The sequence below is a fragment of the Lemur catta genome, chromosome 13 (genome assembly GCF_020740605.2).
Source record: "Lemur catta isolate mLemCat1 chromosome 13, mLemCat1.pri, whole genome shotgun sequence".
NCBI lineage: Eukaryota > Metazoa > Chordata > Mammalia > Primates > Lemuridae > Lemur > Lemur catta.
The window spans coordinates 7,751,891-7,770,558 of NC_059140.1; the positions used below are offsets into that span (position 1 = coordinate 7,751,891).

Sequence of the window (18,668 nt, forward strand, 5' to 3'; positions counted from 1 at the left end):
AAAAAAACAAAAAAAAAAAGAAATTGAAGACAAAAATATATATAACAATTTCCTATGTTTATGGATTAGAAGAATACATATTGCTAAAGTTCCATATTATCCAAAGTAACTTATTGATTAAACTGGATTCCTATCAAAATTCCAAGATCATATTTTAAAGTAATAAAAATAAATCCTAAATTTATATGGAACTTCAAGAGACTATGAATACCCAAAACATTCTTGAGGAACAGAACAAAGCTGTGGTATCATACTTTCTGGTTTCAAACTATATTTCAAAACTCTAGTAATAAAAACAGGATGGTATGTTCAAAGACTCCTGGAACAGAATAGAGACCCAGAAATAAACCTATACATATGAGGTCAAGTAATCCTTAATAAGGGCACCGAGAATACACAATGCAGAAAGTATAGTCTCTTTACTACTTGGTGCTGGAAAAACTGAATACCCTCAAGCAAAATAATGAAATCACACAATTTGTCTTACACCACACACAAAAATTAACTCAAAATAAAATGAAGCCTTAAATGGAAGACATGAATCCTTAAAAAATTTTAAAGGAAACACGTAAAACATTTCCTTGATATTGGTATGGGCAATGATTTCTTTGGATATGACACCAAAAGTATGACAACAAAAGCAAATACAGTTGGACTACACCAAACTGAAAAGTTCTGCACAGCAAAGAAAAGAATAAGAAAACCTACAGGATGAAAATAATATTTGCAAGCCATATATGTGAAAGAGGTTAATAATCAAAATATATAAAAAACTCACACAATTTAAAGGCAAAAAACAATAAAAATGCAACTGAAAAATACGGAAAAGACTGAATTGATATTTTTCCAATGAAGACATAGATATCACTTCACACCTGTTAGGATGGCTAATATCAAAAAAAAAAAAAGAGAGAGAGAGATAACAAGTGTTGTCAAGGGTATGTAGAAAAGTAAACCCTGTACACTATTGGTGAATTGGAAACTGGTGGATTCATTAAAAAAAAACAGTCTGGTGGTTCTCTGAAAAAAAAACAAAATAAAACAAAACAAAAAACAGAACTACCATACGATCTAGCAATCACACTTCTACATATGTAACCACAGGAAATAAGTATCATGAAGAAATATCTGCAGCCCTGTATTCACTGCAGTATTATTCACAATTGCCAAGATATGAAAACAACCTAAACATTTGTGAACACTGAATGGATAAAGAAAATATGGTCTATATTAACAATAGAATATTATTCAGCCATAAAAATAAATTCCTCTCATTTCAACAATATAGATAATTCTAGAGGACATTATGGTAAATGAAATAAGCCAGGCACAGAAAGACAAATACTGCATGATCTCACTCATATGGGGAATCTAAACATGTTGAACTCATAGGAGTAGAGAATACACAGGTGGTTGCCAGGGCCAGTAGGCAGGGAAATTGGGGTAATATTCTTCAAAGGGTACAAAATTTCAGTTATAACATGAATGAATTTTGAGATCTAATGTATAGCTTCATGACTGTGGTTAATAATAATGTTTTGTATGCTTAAAATTTACTAAGACAGTAAACTTTAAGGATTCTATTTTTTTTTTTTTGAGACAATTTCGCTCTGTCGCCAGGGCTAGAGTGCCATGGCATCAGCCTGGCTCACAGCAACCTCAAACTCCTGGGCTCAAGTGATCCTCCTGCCTCAGCCTCCTGAGTAGCTGGGACTACAAGCATGTACCACCACCCCCTGCTAATTTTTACTATTTTTAGTAGAGACGGGGTCTCAGTCTGACTCAGGCTGGTCTCGAACTCCTGAGCTCAAGCGATCTTCCCACCTTGGCCTCCCAGAGTGCTAAGATTACAGGCATGAGCCACCGTGCCAGGCCATGGATTCTCATTATTCAAAAAAGCTTAACCATAGTGAGGTGATCGATATGTTCATTAATTTCACTGTATTGATGAATTAATCATTTCACAATGTATACACATCAAATCATTACATTTTATATAATAAAGATATAGTTATATAATTTTTTAAAAATCCAGATAGACACACAGATACATATGTATTTTAATATATATATATATATATATATATATATATACACCCTGATGTCTCATATATATGAATGACAGGCCGGGCATGGTGGCTGACGCCTGTAATCCTAGCACTCTGGGAGGCCGAGGCAGGAGGATCGCTCGAGGTCAGGAGTTCAAGACCAGCCTGAGCAAGAGTGAGACCCCGTCTCTACTAAAAATAGAAAGAAATTAGATGGACAACTAAAAGTATATATAGAAAAAATTAGCCAGGCATGGTGGCACATGACTGTATTCCCAGCTACTCGCTCGGGAGGCTGAGGCAGGATGATCACTTGAGCCCAGGAGTTTGAGGTTGCTGTGAGCTAGGCTGACGCTATGGCACTCTAGCCCGGGCAACAGAGGGAGACTCTGTCTCAAAAAAAAAAAAAAAAAAAAAAAAGAATGACACAGTCTTAGTAAACTTTATACTCAACAAAAGACAATTCTGATAGTTATAATTATTAAAATAAGGTAAGAAGTGAGTTTAATATATGCTCAGAAATATTCTAAGTTGCCCAAAGACAGTAACAAATGTAGGGAGTAAAAAAAAAAAAAAAAAAAAAAAAGGCCAAGCACTGTGGCTCACACTTGTAATCCTAGCACTTGGGAGGCCAAGGCGGGTGAATCGTTTCAGCTCAGGAGTTCGAGACCAGCCTGAGCAAGAGTGAGACCCCCCGTCTCTACTAAAAATAGAAAAAAATTATATGGACAACTAAATATATGTAGAAAAAATTAGCCGGGCATGGTGGCGCATGCCTGTAGTCTCAGCTACTTGGGAGGCTGAGGCAGTAGGATCGCTTGAGCCCAGGAGTTTGAGGTTGCTGTGAGCTAGGCTGACGCCACGGCACTCACTCTAGCCCAGGCAACAGAGCGAGACTCTGTTTCAAAAAAAAAAAAAAAAAAAGAAATATAGGGAGTAGATACATTAAACTATAATACAGTTGAGGAATTTGGGCATATGAAGTATAAATTACCAATTTCAATTAATGCTGAAATAATTAAATATTGAAGTAAAATAACATTAGATTTTTGTATTTAGGAAGATGCTTTATAAAGTATTCTGATAAAATTACTAAGTGTGAATTTCTGTGTAATACCAACCGAAACCCACATAGGATCAGAAATCATAATGCTCACAAAGCAGAAAACATGCAACATCTGTTTGTAGTGTTCTTGGGATTTTACAATCAAACCCCATCACCACTACTCTCACACATTTCAGATAAGATACAAAAATAGAACTTAAAGATGTTTTAACATAGAATTCCTCAAAAATATGCACAGATATTCTCATGTCTCCCAAAGCAATGAAAGAGCAGTCAGATCATGCAATCCTTTGTAAACCACAAAGATGAATTTGGCTTTCACTGGAAATGCAAAACAAGATCACTGAAGAGGAAGTAGAGTCCTTAGAGAATGTTGGAACATGGGACAGAGATGCCCCTATGTGAGAGCAAGAAAAAGAAACCCAGGCTTCTCAAAAACCATTTCCATTGGAGCAGAATATTCCAAAACACATTTTAAAATCTGGCTTCCTCCTTGACCATTCATTGAACCTTACCATCTACTTCATTTGCTCCCACCTACCTGTTTGGCTACTATCTCATGCCTCTTCACATTCCAGGGTTCTTTCCTTGGCTCCAGACAGATTAACAGGTCTGGCCTAGATACAGCAAGACCTGTTGTATTACAAAAAAATAATGTGATTCTTAGTGGTGTTCGCCAATTACCAACCTAGTTATAAAAAATTCCAAAAAAGTTACTCCCAAAATAACATTTCTTGACAGAACCTTTGGAATATTTTGAAAGTATTTTAAATGTGTATGTCCTTAGCTCCACTACCCAGTACTGCTGAATCAAAAATTGGTGATGGAAGTTCGATACTAAGGGGTGGGCAACAACATATTATGCTACTAAATTTCTAGAATTACCACCAATATAAAGTGAAGAATGCACATCACCTCAAGAAATGCAAAGGTTAATGTCAAGATAAAACATCTTGAATATTTTCTTTTCCACACCAAAAAATCCAAAGTACTCCTTAAAAGGAAAGATCAGAAACTTGTTCATACAAAGCAAAAATTCCCAAAGAACATTCTATAAAGAAAAATGAAATCCTTAGTGTGGAATGGGAATTGTCCACTGAAGTTATAGTCACCCAGAGAGACCAGGTTTCTATAGTTCTCTAACATCACATATAAACCCCTCTGAGTAGGATCCAAGCATGCCCAACCCTCTGGAGAGAATTCTGAGGCCACATCCCTGAATGTCACTAGTTCCTGGGGTAGGAGGAACATTATTTACCAAGTGGCCATGGACAGTGTTCTTTGACTCCAAGTGAAAAGACAGAGTAAAGAGAACTGGTTCTAATATGACTGACTTGAATTGTCCAATAAGACAATTATTAACACAATATTCTCTAATGTAGTCTCTAACTCTGAGAAAAGAGCATGGCATAAGATCCACAAAACCAGTGTAGATATTATACTTTTGTTAATAGCAAAGTAAAAAATTAAGAGCACCAACACAGGCATGTACATTATTGACTGCCTACATTATACAGGATAAGTTGTGTGTATTTTTCAGATGGAAAAGTCACAGTGATTTGGAAGGTATCTCTCAAATTTTGATGTGCATAACAGTGAGCTAGATATTTTGTTGAAATGCAGATTCTGATTCAAAAGATCTGGGGTAAAGCCTTCCTGCCTTCCTCCCCTCTTTCCTTCCCCACTTCCCCACCAGAAGGCAATGGTGTCATCATAGCTTATTGCCACCTCAAATTCCTGGACTCAAACAATCCTCCTGCCTCAGCTTCCCTAGTAGCTGGGACTAAAGGCATGCACTACCACACTCAGCTAATTTTTTTCTATTTTTTCAATAAAAACAGGATTTTGCTCTTGCTCAGTCTAGTCTTAAACTCCTGAGCTCAAGCAACTCTCCTGCCTCAGACTCCCAGAGTGCTAGAATTACAGGCATGAGCCATTGCACCTGGCCAGTTTCTGAATTTCTAACAAGTTCACCAGTGATGTCAGTGCTCTGGACCAAGGTGAATATTTTGTCAAACATCCAGTAGGCAAGAAAGCCTGTTTATCCAGTTCATCTGACCAGTAAGTAAAAATGAGAGCCATCATTTCCCAAAGCAAGCTATAAGAAAATCTAAAAAGAAAAAGGAGCTTCCACATCAAATGTGATGGTTTATCTATATCAGTTGGTAAATCTCTCCAATGTACTTACTAATAATAAAGAGAAAAGTAATTAACTCTAAAGTGGAAAAAATCTGTCAGGGAACACTTAATTGAATGAATCAAATTAACATCAACTGTAATAGAAAAATTGGTATCAGGTGTTGATGCACACAGGCGGACACGACATCACTGTTGTGAGATTGGCCACAAAGAAGTAAATTATAATCTGAATTTAATCATGAAGAGACAGCAATTTTGTGCTAAATTCAAACTAAAGATATCCCCCAGGTTCTAAAATCGCTTATAATTTATTCAAATAACCTTTCTTTACAATCCTAGGAAGCAAGCCTCTTCTAATTATTCTTTTTCATAACCTTTTAAGTTATTCTGGGAAATTAATGCCATCCTCTTTAACTTTGCATTTTCTTAATTCTATTCTGCATAGAGCTGATGGAGTATCTAGATGGAATCTCAACAATCCATGTTCTCCTTCCTCACTGATACCCAAGGACCTGAACCCATCTCCAATAGGAAACTTGCATATCCCATTCATAGTCCCAGATTTATCTGTCACAAAGAGAACATTTTTAATATTGCAGCTCATACATGCATGGTAAGAACTGATCATGGCACATAAGATGCCTGGATGAAGAGAATGGAGAGAAGGCTCTGGTATAGAGGGCAGAAGAAATTTCCAGAGCTCCTTGACTATCCTAAGATATAAAAAGTACTTTAAATAAACATATTAGGCAGGAACATCAGATATTGAGATGCAAAGGCTTGCAAATTCTAAACATGTGACATTCCAGGAGGAAAAGTGGACACAGCCCCTGAACTGGGACACATTCAACTAAGAACCAGCCATTTCTTCCCCTTCCTTCTCCTTCCCTGGAATTTTTTTTTTTGTGAGATTATCTGGACAAATCACACCTGTACCTTGAGACTATGCCCTTAAAGTATCATCAGCACAACCCCTTCACCTGCTACCACCATATCCATAGGGAGAAAAAAAGGACTAAGTACAGAAAAGTTCTACCCTTCCCTGTCTCTTGTCACAGGAGAGAGTAAGGAACAGTGAGTTCCCACACGAGGATCAAAATGTGAATGTCTCCTTTCCTACATTTTGGTGTCCTCCCCTTCCACAGATACCAGCAATTTCTGTGGCGGCAAGGGGTACATGAAACATGCTGGCCTACCCCTACCAAACTCAAGCCAAGCAGGTCCTGTGATCTCTCTTTGGAAAAAAGTTTGAACACAACTCTAATGAATGTACCCAGGAGACCTCATGCTTGACTCTGGGTTTCTTTACAATCAAGGGGGACACTTAATTAAAACCACATGGATACTACCACCCAGAACAATAGTCTATGGGCAGGACACAGGTCATGGCATTTCTTCAAACTGGCCATGTGATTCTATGGGAAGACTGGACTGAGGACCACTTATCTAAGCATTGTCTCTCAGGCTTTAATGAGCATATAAATTATTTGGTACTCTTGTCCCCACTCTAAGTATTGTGATTCTGTAGGTTTGGAAGGGGTTCATGAATTGGCTTATATAAGAAGTTTCCAATGTGAAAACCACCAATCACCATCCTGAAACATGACATTCCTTGCCAGTCCTTTAAAGTTTACTGAGGATGGAGACAGCAGCAATGTCTGAGAAAGTCTGCCTTTGGAATATATTATGTATATGCATTAAGGCAATGTTTACTGAGCATGTACTATGTACTCACAAGTATGCTATGACACACTGTGCTGCAAAAATTAGTGTTAGTTAATCCTCATAGCAGCCTGGGAACTGGGTACTAAGAGTGCCATAATTCCCAGGATTTTAATGAAGGGCCCAGAATTTCCATTTCTTTTTCTTTTTATCATTGATTTTAAAAAGAAAAAAACTATGGAATAAAATATAAATATAGGCTGGGTAATGCTGCTCACATTTGTAATCCCAGCACTTTGGGAGGCTAAGACAGGACAATTGCTTGAGTCCAGGAGTTCAAGATCAGCCTGATAGTGTGGTCAGATCTAACACGTACAAAATTTGAAAAATTAGCAAGATATGGTGGTTGGCACCTGTTGTCCCAGCTACTCATAAGTCTTATACAGGAAGATCTTTTGAGCCCAAGAGTTTCAGGCTGCATGCAGTAAGCTATGATGGTTCACTGCACTCCAGCCAGGGTGAAAATGTGAGAGCCTGCCTCAAAAAAAAAAAAAAAAAAAAAAAGCTATTTGCCATCCAAAGGCAAAGAAAAAAAAAAAAAAAAACAAAAGCTAAATATACACAGATGGGAAGAATACATAAAGAAAGGGTAGAGTATAGCTCAGAGGGATTTTTTCATTATTCTATTTATAATTATTTTCTTCTGAATTGTGGAGAAATTACTGCATCTGCAGGAATAGAAAACAGGTTGCTTAGTGGGATGTCTCTAGAAGCACTTGTTTTAATAAAGAAGAAAAAAATTAAGGTCCCAATATATATAGTTTTTTGCTTCCATTTATCTGCTTTTCAGTTTCAGGAAATTGTGAACATTAGCTCTAGAGAGGTAGCAGCAGCAGCCACCTAAAACTGTGATCTCCTTTATTCAATTCCATGGTGTGAAGTTCCAGGGTGGGGCAAGACCTGGATGAGGCCTGAGAAGACCTTGGATCTGGGCAGGGCTGGGGCAGGAAGGCCCTGGGCTTCTCATCCTATGTCATTTGGGTGTTTCCAGATCTTTCCTAAGTCTGCCCAACAGAAACTAGACTCCCTGAGTTTGTACAATTTCAATCTATCTTAGCCACTTCCTTGTTTATTTTATAACAGGCAATTTAACTGAAACCCTTAGGGTTTCTAGGACAATTATGGTAGAAGCTAAATATTTATTCTTAACAAGGTTAAAGTAAAAATAACTTCTGCCCGTAAATAACCCTTCCTGTAGTGAGATCAGAACTCACACAACATAAGGGCAGTGGCCCAAATGAAGCCTGACTCCCCTGTACATTTCACCTCTTTGTACTGACCATATGATGCAGCCATTATCCATTTGCTCTAAAATAAAAGTTCACAGGTGGTAGGCACCATATCTGCTTCACCTGTTTTCCTAATGGCCATATGAAATGGAAACAACTGCTTTTTCTATCAGTTTGTATCTCCAATCCTCCTCCTTGTTCTTCACCCAAGTATCATGAAACTGTAACATCTCCCATCTGGGCACCAACCAAAGAGAATCTGTGAGGAATAAAACAAAACCTAGATGACACATTTCTTTTCATCTGAAGTATAATTAGACCCTGTTGTCAGCCTGATCTCAGTCTGAACAAGACATCGTCAATGTCTCAAAGACTTTCAGGTGCTGGTCAGGATTACGGTGAGCCTGGGCTGATGCCCCCATGGTTATCCAGTCAAAGGAGACTCAGGCTGACTCTTTGGGGTCAGGATAGAAAATGAAGTTGCCCTGGTGGAGCAGCTGACCCTGGATCCAGGTGGAATATTACCTGTCCTTAATCAGCTAACTCTTGGGTATGAGTAAAGACAAGAATACCTTAGTTCAGTTATACAGTGTACAGGTGGGTGGAGTTGTGCTCATGGCTCTAGATATTTTGTGGCTCCGAGCTCTCACTGCCACCAGATTCTGTTTATGCCAGTAGTCCCTCACAAAACTACATCGGGTCACTGGGCAACATCTGGAAACTCAAAGGATCCTACTCGAAGAGGGGGTTCTAAAACGTCTGTTTGAGCTCTCATGATGCAGAAAATGTCCCCCCTGGGTTTTCTGTACATGCTCAATTCAAAGTACAGCCCTGTCATGTGAATCCCAGGTGGAGGGCAGCCCTGATGTGCACATTCTAAGTGAGATCACCTGGCTCTGCATTCTTTGGGTGTTACAGCCAGGGAAATAAAACCAGAGGAGAGATTCCCTCACGGAGGTTGCTCTAACATATTCTGAAGGATATGTTGACCTAAAAGGAAAAAACTGAAGTAAAATTAATAGTAGTAGAGATTTTATTTGTGCCCAGGTTGAGGACTGAAACCTGGGAGTATTAGTTCAAGTTGCTCTGAATATACACTCCTAGTAGCAGCAGGTACAAGTGGATTTTTAAAGACAAAAAAAGGGGAACAAGAAGTGGGCTGAATCAAAGTTGTTTGTTCAGAATTTTCATGGTTTACAGAAATAGCATGGACTAGTGATTGGCTATGCATTGTTATGCTGTAGGGTGTGAGTTATGGTTATTAGGTTAATTTATACCTACTTGTGGCAACAAGAAGCTTAAAGAGATGAATACATAACTCAAAGGAAAGAAAATGACATGACTATGCTCTCATTTTACTGTTTCTCTGGCCATGGTAATTAAAAAGGCCTGCAATCCTCAAATAATTTTTTCTTTTTTCTCAAACCCCAAGAGCACTCAGAATGTGGGGCTGCCGATTTAGGTCTTGGAGGGGGGGGGGGTTGAGAAGCAGCAGGTGTCCTCTGCACATCTGTGAGTGTTTAGGCAAGTACAGGAGGAGGAACTTGAGATTCTCACACCTAATCAACGTACATGTGTGAGCCTGCCTGGGTTTCTAATCCTTATGGTCTCTGAATCAGTTTCAGGTCTGGAAGCTAGGAAGACTGAAAGAGAATAACTTCTGCTCTGTGAAGTTATTTTTGTAGAAATCTAGTCTAACTGCTCTAGGAGGAACTGTAGATCTGAAATAGGCAGAGGGATCAGCCCGCCTACAGATTTTGGGGGCACTGTGCACAACTGCTGCACAATTGTGTGTTGTGACTAGAAGCCTGAGCAGGAAAGTCCCCTCTACAGTGAAGGATGGTAGCACCTTATATGTTTACATTGTGTCTGATAATTCTGGACAGTGTTTGGAAAATATAATTAAAAACACAAACCATTTGCTATGCCCCCAAAACTCTCAAAAATGGTAGAACGTAAAGAAAACTGTTTTATTACACAATTAAACCAGAATGTGAAGTAATTCCCAAGCAATCTGCTAAGAGAATTGCAAAGACAGAAAGAAAAGTTGCCATAATTAGTCCTTGAGTAGAAAACCAGACGGCACCATTTGTCATATATGATTCATGCTATATTCACCTGGTAACTGGGGAGTCCATCTGCGCTTACCAATTGGCTACATTCAAAGGAAAAATAAACTTCTCATGTCTTCATTACTGAAGGTAGTTACAAGTTCAGCCAGGTGCCAGACACTTACCTAAACTCTGAGAGAGTGTGCTATCTTTTTTGCTATTTCCATTTCAAAGGAATTGTTCCCAAGTCCTAGTGAAAGATATTTCTGAGTCAAACGACTGACTAAATGTAAATAATTAATGATATGTGAGCACTTCTAGGAGTTGCCAAGTCCCATCTCATAGAATTTAGCATTAAACTCAGACATCAAGATAATAGGTTACAGAACAGAAATATCCACGGTCACAACTTCTCCACCCAGAAACAAAAAGAAACTGATGTTTTCATGAATCTACATATTTTACTATTTCATCTACCACACTCTCTTGTGGAAATATACTTATTTTTTATAGCCATAATGAAAGATAGAGTTTCCCTGGCAGCATCCCCAAAGCTATGCCCTGGGATTCTGTTTGAAATCACCCTCAAAAAGAACAGACGTGAAAAACTTACTCTGGGGAAGATAAAGGTAAATAGGAATATTTAATAAATGGAATATATAACTATAGACTTTATTTTGACATCCACATGTTTCATACCTTTTAGAAACATTTTTCTTATCTTTAAGCTCTAACTGCCATTTGAAATTAATAAAAAACTGAAGTTCTTGCAAGGTGACAAATTCAGGGCATGGCAGTGCTGTCTGGAACACAGACATGTCTCACTCAAGTGTCAAGTAAAGCTACTTGGGACATCCTCCCACTCCCATCCTACCCAATGATGTGCTCAATCACCATCCTCCCAGGAGACACTGCATTGCACCCTCCTGTGTGCCTAAAGTGCATTTTGCTTTGCAGGTTCTTGCACTTCCTCACTGAGTGGGTTTTCTTTTTCCTTTGAGATAGTTTTTCTCCCTTCACAAGTATGAGAAAATCCAGAGAGCAGGAATCATTTCTGCCTTTTCCCCTGAATATCAGCATCCAACTGGCTGACCACCGATGTGTCTCCAAGGAATGAAAATTGACAGTGGTGAAGAAAATATTAATGTCCCAAGCGGTTAGCTTTTTAGATAAAGTGTAAGCCAGGAGACTTCTCACAAGTCTCAGGGCATCCAGCTGCTTCCCTGAGAGGCTCCACACCTATACCTCAGGTTATCCTCTGGAAGGAGATGACCCAGATCTGATACTCACCAGATACTTACTCCAAGAGACATGGGTAGTCATCTTGGGTCATCCCCAGGCAGTTCTACAATTCAGGGCCAGAAAAAAACTGAAGATTAGCTGAGGACACATCACCCTGTTAAGTTTCCAAAGTGAAACCTTAACCCCAAGAAGTTCTGATGAGATGTCTATGCCTAGTAAAGATAAAAGAAAGAGAAACACAAAGATTTTTTTATAGTTGAGTGTCAAGGGATTATTCTCTACTCTCTTCGCATGTGAAATATTTACAAACAGAAAACAGACTTTTAAAAAAGTACCATCCACTGCTCTGTGAAAAAAAAATCATTCACTTAAATACGCGTTTAAAATGTATAATAAAGAACAAATAATTCATAATGGGGCAAATCAGAGAAAGGAAATTGGCATTCAGGAATGTCCAAATGGAAGAGAAAATTTAAGATTTTTTGGCAAGCCTCAGTTAGGCTAGGGGAATAGCATGGTGAATTTGAAATCCTGGTTGCCATACTTTTGGAAAATACAGGGAAAAACTAGTCCTCTTGTGAAGTGTTAAAATAATTAAATAAAATACAACTCCGTTGAAGTGTCTCTAGTGTCCTGGGATCCTATGTAACAAAAAATCCAGACTCTAAATTGCATTTCTTGTAAATTACTAGCATTTCTTGTAAATTACTAGCATAAGTAGAAACAAAATTCAGGCTTAACGGATTACACACCTGCAAATAGCTTATGACTACATAACCTGGAAATTTCCAGCGGGATAGGCCAAATAATTGTACCCAATTATTTAATTTGCTTTGCTTCCTCAAGCACCTTATAAAAGCCTTGCCTTCAAGCCTCTCTGCTGAACCCCCCAAACCAAGTCTCGGGGTTTCCCATTCATGAATTGCTGTTTGGTTAAATTTTAGCGTGCCTCACTTTAATATTTAACAGGAGAAGGGAGGGACAGTATCCCACAGTCCACAGCTCCTCCCACATAGGAACCCCGCACACCGAGTGGGGATTCTTCCCTGAGGACCCTCCCGTCTTCGCGCACAATCTGGGGGAGACTCGAGGCTGCGGTTACAGAGCTGCCCAGATAGAGCTCCCGACCCGGCTGAAGTCACAGGAATGGAACAAGACGCCCGGGGTCCGGGATCCTGCCCACCCCACCCTGTGGCCGAAGAAAACTTAGGGCCGAGCAGCGCCAGCGCGGATTTGAGTCCACGGTTTCCGGAGCTGACCGCAGGGGGCCCGGGGCCCGCCACGGCCGGTTCCGGCGGGTTCCAACCTGTCAGCTCCCCCACCTGGGGACACCCGGCCCCTCACATTCACCATTTCTCAGATTGCGCAGTGTCCCAGCATCCACCCTATGGACCTCCCAGTACCTGCAGAAGGACGTGGCAGTCACCTGGGCCTCCCAGAGTAGAGGAGAACGAACAGCGTAGACGGACTGGAGTTCGGTGAACACTCTCGTGTAAGACACAAAGGGCCCGCCGGATCGTGGAAGGCCGCACCCTCCACTCCCGCTGGGGCGCCTGATTGGACAGTTCTTACCTTTGCACCCCTGATTGGATAAGATTCCAGGCCCCGCCCCCTTAGCGCCTTGAGTGACAGGTAATGAGATCCCGCAAGTTCTTGAGTGACAGGTAATGAGATCCCACAAGTTCTTGTCTGCATCCAGGGCTTCCTGTCTGCGCGGTGACCTGGCTCCTCTTGGGGAACATTTGCATTTAACCTTGTATGTAAGGTTATATCCACTTGTAAATAATGTATGATATTCAAAATTGGAAACAACATAGTGACAATTATTTTTAAACTTCACATCTCACAACCTTCGTGGCTTTAGGTCTTTAAGAAGGCAGCCTGAATTTCGAAAAGAGGGACACAATCCTCTTAGGCAGCGATTTCAAATAAAAATGAAATACGAGCCACGTGTGTCACTTTAAATTTTTCCTCGTACAACCTAGAAGAAAATAAGACGGAAATATTGTAATAATTTATTTGACCCAATATTTCCAGAATATTATTAATGAACAATTTTTTAGTACTAAATCTTTCAAAGTCACTCTGTATTTTAAGTTTCCAGAATGTGACAATTCAGACAGCACAACTGGGTGCACATGTGTGGTTTTGACACTTTTGTTTATATTAAGGTTGATCAGTGGGTCCAGAGAATATCTGCCTGTTATTTTCATATAATTGTTTAACATTTATTGATTAGTATTTCCTCATTTCATTTATTTCACTGAGGGTTGCAAAATAGCAGTTTTCTAATTATATTATATCGTTTGTATATATTAGTTTTCATTCTTCCATTAAGAATTACATTTTCTTACGAGTTTTCATTACATTAAAAACTAGCCTATCAGGGAAGAAAGGATAAAAGCTTGATTCATCCTTTTATTAAAGTTGATACAATAATGAGGATGTGGCCACAGCAAAGAAAACACAGGAATAATATTTCTCTTAATATTATTTTCTGTGTATTTCATGGGATTCCATACACTGCAGTCTGTATTTATCTTTTTAGTTCAAATTGCCCCATCACAGTTCAGTGAGGGACCCTTTGCATTGCCTCCTTTGTCCCTGTTGCCATGTGACCGTACGTTTTCAGGGCTTTTTTATTTTCTGGAACAAACGTGAGCTTCCCTTTGTGCATTATATAAATCACAAACAGATTTCCCATTTGGCATTTTCCTTTTTACTTGACTTACGATGTTTCCTACCATGCACAATATTCTGATTTTATTAATATATTATGTACTTTATCTTTTCTTTCATCAACTTTTTTTTAGTCACAAGCCAGATTTATTCTCACAGCATTTCTTTCTACTATTTATATGTTTTCAATTCTTTACCATTTGCATTTCTTCTTTATTTGTCCTTTATCTTACCACAGCATATAAATGATAAATCCATGTTTATCCTTTTTCATAGAAATATCCAATTCGCCAATACCAGAAACTAATAAAGACAGCTCCTCTGTAGATTTTTTGGTGTAACTTCTCTTATGCACTTTGTTAGATTTCTGAATTTTCTACTGTCCTAGTCTGTTGACTATTTTTGCATCAACACCACAGTGCTTAATTATAGAATGCTTTGTGTATTTTAATTTCTTATATGACTAGAAACCCTACTGTATCTCTTTCTCAGGAATTTTGGCTATTCTTATAAGTTTCTTTTTCCACATGCACTTTGCAAAATCATTGCTAGCTTTAAAAAAAACTGACAGACTCTGAGATCAAATACAATGATGAAGTTAGCATAAGTATAAATGAGTTCTTTATATTATTTTTTCTATTTAAGAACATAATGTGACTTTCCATTTATTTAAGTTTTTATTCATACATTTCAAGAATGCTTTATTATTTTGCATGTATAGACTTTGTACATTTTCTATTAGATTTTTTTGCTAGGCAATTTTCTTTTAATTTTTAAAATTTACTTCATACTTTTTCTTTCTATCCTTCTCTCACTGTACCCATAAATGATTCTTGAATTACACATAGAAAGGCTACTGGTTTTGAGCACCAGTGTCACATTGCATGAGTTTATTGAACTATTTTTGTACTAGGACTTTTTTGTGTGTGTGTGACAGAGTCTCACTCTGTTGCCTCTGCTACAGTGCCGTGGCATCAGCCTAGCTCACAGCAACCTCAAACTCCTGGGCTCAATCAATCCTTCTGCCTCAGCCTCCCAAGTAGCTGGGACTACACGCATATGCCACAATGCCCAGCTAACTTTTTCTATATATTTTTAGTTGTCCATCTAATTTCTTTCTATTTTTAGTAGAGACGGGGTCTCGCTCTTGCTCAGGCTGGTCTCCAACTCCTGAGGTCAAAGGATCTGCCCGCCTCGGCCTCCCAGAGTGCTAGGATTACAGGCATGAGCCACAGCACCCTGCTGACTTTTTTTTTTCTTTTGTTTTACCAATTCCTTTGTGTTTCCAGGTATATATAATCATATCATCTGCAAATTGAGTTTTACATATTTGTAGCAATTTCTTATGCCACCTTCACTTGCCTTGGATAAAGCTAATGTAAATTTATTGAATATTAGAGGCAACATTGTGCTTTTTAGTATTGTTTCTGAAAACAGTAGATCTCCCTGAGGTTTTCCATGAATATCAATAAGACTGTTTTGTCCCTGAGCAAGAGCGAGACCCTGTCTCTACTAAAAATAGAAAGAAATTAGCCAAACAACTAAAAATAGAAAAAATTAGCCAGGCACGGTGGCACATGCCTGTAGTCCCAGCTACTCAGGAGGCTGAGGCAGGAGGATTGCTTGAGCCCAGGAGTTTGAGGTTGTTGTGAGCTAGGCTGAGGCCACAGCACTCTAGTCCCGGCAACAGATTGAGACTCTGTCTCAACCACAACAACAAAAAGACTGTGTTGTCAAGTTTGAAAAGAGCTATCAATTCCTAATTTTGATGGTTTCAAATTAAGAGTAATGTATACTAAATTCCGCTAAATAGACATTTTTTCATCTGTGAACACAATCATGTGACTGTTCTGTTTATCCCTATGAAATAATGAAATTTATGAGTGGATTTCTTAATTCTCAATCACTCTGGAATTTCAGGAATAAACTGCATTTTTTATTATATATTGTTTTTAATAATCAGAATTTGCTCTATTTTATTTCACATATTTCTATGTGTAGGCAGAGACGGAATTTTTCTATAATAGTCTGTTTTGTACACTCAGAACTTTTGGGTACCAATCTTCCATTTGAGTCCCATAATTTATTTGAAAGTAGTACTTCTGTTGTAATGTTCTTGAATTGAGTTAGAAGCATTGACTTGTGTGATATTTAGAATTCCGCTGTTAAAATACTTGATCCTGGAACTTTATTTGTGAGAGCTTTTTTTATAAACTTTTCCACTAATATGGATACCATTCTGTTTAGACTTCTAATCTAAACAGAGGTCTATATTGGTAAAGAATATTTTTTCTAGAAAATTTTCTTATCACCATGTTTTCCAAATTAATGTGCATTGAGTGGTGCTAATTATTCTTTAGTGATTTTAATCTAAAGTTATGATATCATGTTCAATCTTTTTCATCTAAACTACTGATGCATCCTTGTTGGTTTCTTCATGTCACCTCACTTTTCTTTCCATAACTTAAATAAAGGGGCATCTCAGGAACACAAGAATTAAAAAAAGTATTAGATTTTAGATAAAGACCTTATCCAAGAAGCACAAAGTCCAACACATGCTTCACTGACAGTCCTTTCCATATTAAACCTCAGCATTTCCTGCTGTCTTCCACTTGACACTCTGTCTTCAAGGACAATGAAAAAGAAAGAGCCTCTCCCAAACACTCCAATAGTCTCCTTGGAGATGCCAATTATGAGCTTGCAATTATTTAGTTGATCCATGACTAAGAGATTTTTCCAGAAATAGTCTTATCTCCAGTAGAGTGTGTTATCATTGTCACTATAGATGAAATGATCATTTCAGTTCTGTGGGAAGGTGAGGTCACAGAACTGTAAGAGTTTATCTCAGAATTTTCTTGACTCCCTTCTACACATACACTGACTACCAAACTGTCACACTGAGACTACCCTCCTGGCAGCAGAAAGTAACCAGTTGAGTGTTTTAGGTTTTAGTCTGAGAGGCATAGTCTGTAAAGAAAGGTTTATCAGGAGTCTAGGTAAGTGATAATGTCTGCAAAAGGGATTCATCTTTATTTAACACTAGTCCAGTGCCAAATACACTCATTATGGAGAAATAATTCCTGAGGCAAGAGCTGACCTCTTGGAAATAGACTGAGGTCCTAAACCTACGCTGATTTCTATCTTCTCCTAGTATTATTCAATCCATAGTAATGGAAGTTATGTTTTATCTTAGTAAATTTAAGGGGATACTTAAATCCTCTATAATTTTCATTCTGAAATTAATCTCTACTTGAATCACAAATATCACTTTCAGAAAAGTAAAAATAATGCTTTAAAATATCCCTTCATGTGATGATAATTAAGTGGAACTATGAAACAATGATCCACTGCTGTCCAGACACCTTGTGTCTGAGTGGCAGTGACTAGAGTGTATTATAAATATCTTTTCTCTAATGCTGGGTGTCTGATGTGCTAAATAGTGACAGTACCTGTTTTGACAGAAAACCTATGCCATCTGTTGATTATGCTGAGACTGTTTTTCCTGTTGAAATAATGGAAGTTGTATTTAAGAAAAGAAGTTACATTTTGATTTTGGGTTTAAGATAGCAGAAAAAAAAAAAGAAGACCTTCAACAGTTTCTGCTTAAAAAATACTGCAATGTCACCTCTCATCTCACTATGAATGTCTCCAATAATTATTCAATGTACTTATTTTCATGACTTTTGGATACATCTTTATGTATTTATCTTATATTGGAGTATAATTAATGATGATTACATTATCCTAAACTATTATTATTTGTTATTAAACAAGTCACAATATAATCATAATCATAATGTTTGTCATTGCAATGTTTTATCTCATATTCACATGTCAGATTCTATACCTAAGCTCACAGCAGTATTCTGCAATGATATTGGTGGTTGGCACCATTGTAATCTCGTTTCTGGATCAAGGGAACATACATAATCTTGTTAGTGTTGTATTCTGAGTAAGAATCTTTTCTTGACAGCCAGACAACCTGGGTTTAAATCTTAATTCAGGCAACTTACAGGGATGGGAGTTACCTGAATATTTTTTATTGTCTTTGCCTAAGGTTCCTTGTCAGTCATGAGAATAATAACATCAACACTTTTGCTGAGTTGAATATTCAGTCTGCAATTGTATGTAAACCTATAACAAAAAGTCTCACTCTAAATGCTGTATAAAGGATAATAAATATACAAACATAATCCATCACTTCTTAAAGCAAATAATAAGTGTTTCTGAGTGTGAAAAAATTATATGTTGAGAATATCGGACTTCAGTAGCCTTGAAATAATACCACTGTCGTGTTTCTCTGCAGGATCCTCTGGCTCTGCGGAGGATACGAATATCAGTACAAGAACAGGGCAGAACAGTCTCCAGGGATTTGGCAATAGGGATTGTCTCCTGACTGCAGACTAATAGTTAGAATCCTGGGAAATGTATTTCCTATTTATGATTATATCTACCTTTACTTCACTAGATACTGGTTAAGGTACACATATCT

General features: G+C 38.1%; 1 protein-coding gene across 1 annotated transcript in view; it reads right to left on the minus strand.

Annotated features, from left to right (window-relative positions):
- Nucleotides 1–12,988, minus strand: part of LOC123649459 (zinc finger protein 708-like) — a 56,498-nt gene extending 43,510 nt beyond the window's left edge. The window contains exons 1-3 of the mRNA XM_045567614.1: nt 12,901–12,988; nt 11,557–11,600; nt 3,656–3,747 (exon numbers count right to left, since the gene is read on the minus strand). Coding sequence (XP_045423570.1) covers nt 3,656–3,747; nt 11,557–11,578 — 114 coding nt within the window. The 5' untranslated portion in view covers nt 11,579–11,600; nt 12,901–12,988. The remainder of the gene's footprint in view (nt 1–3,655; nt 3,748–11,556; nt 11,601–12,900) is intronic.
- Between the last annotated feature and the right edge of the window lie 5,680 nt (nt 12,989–18,668).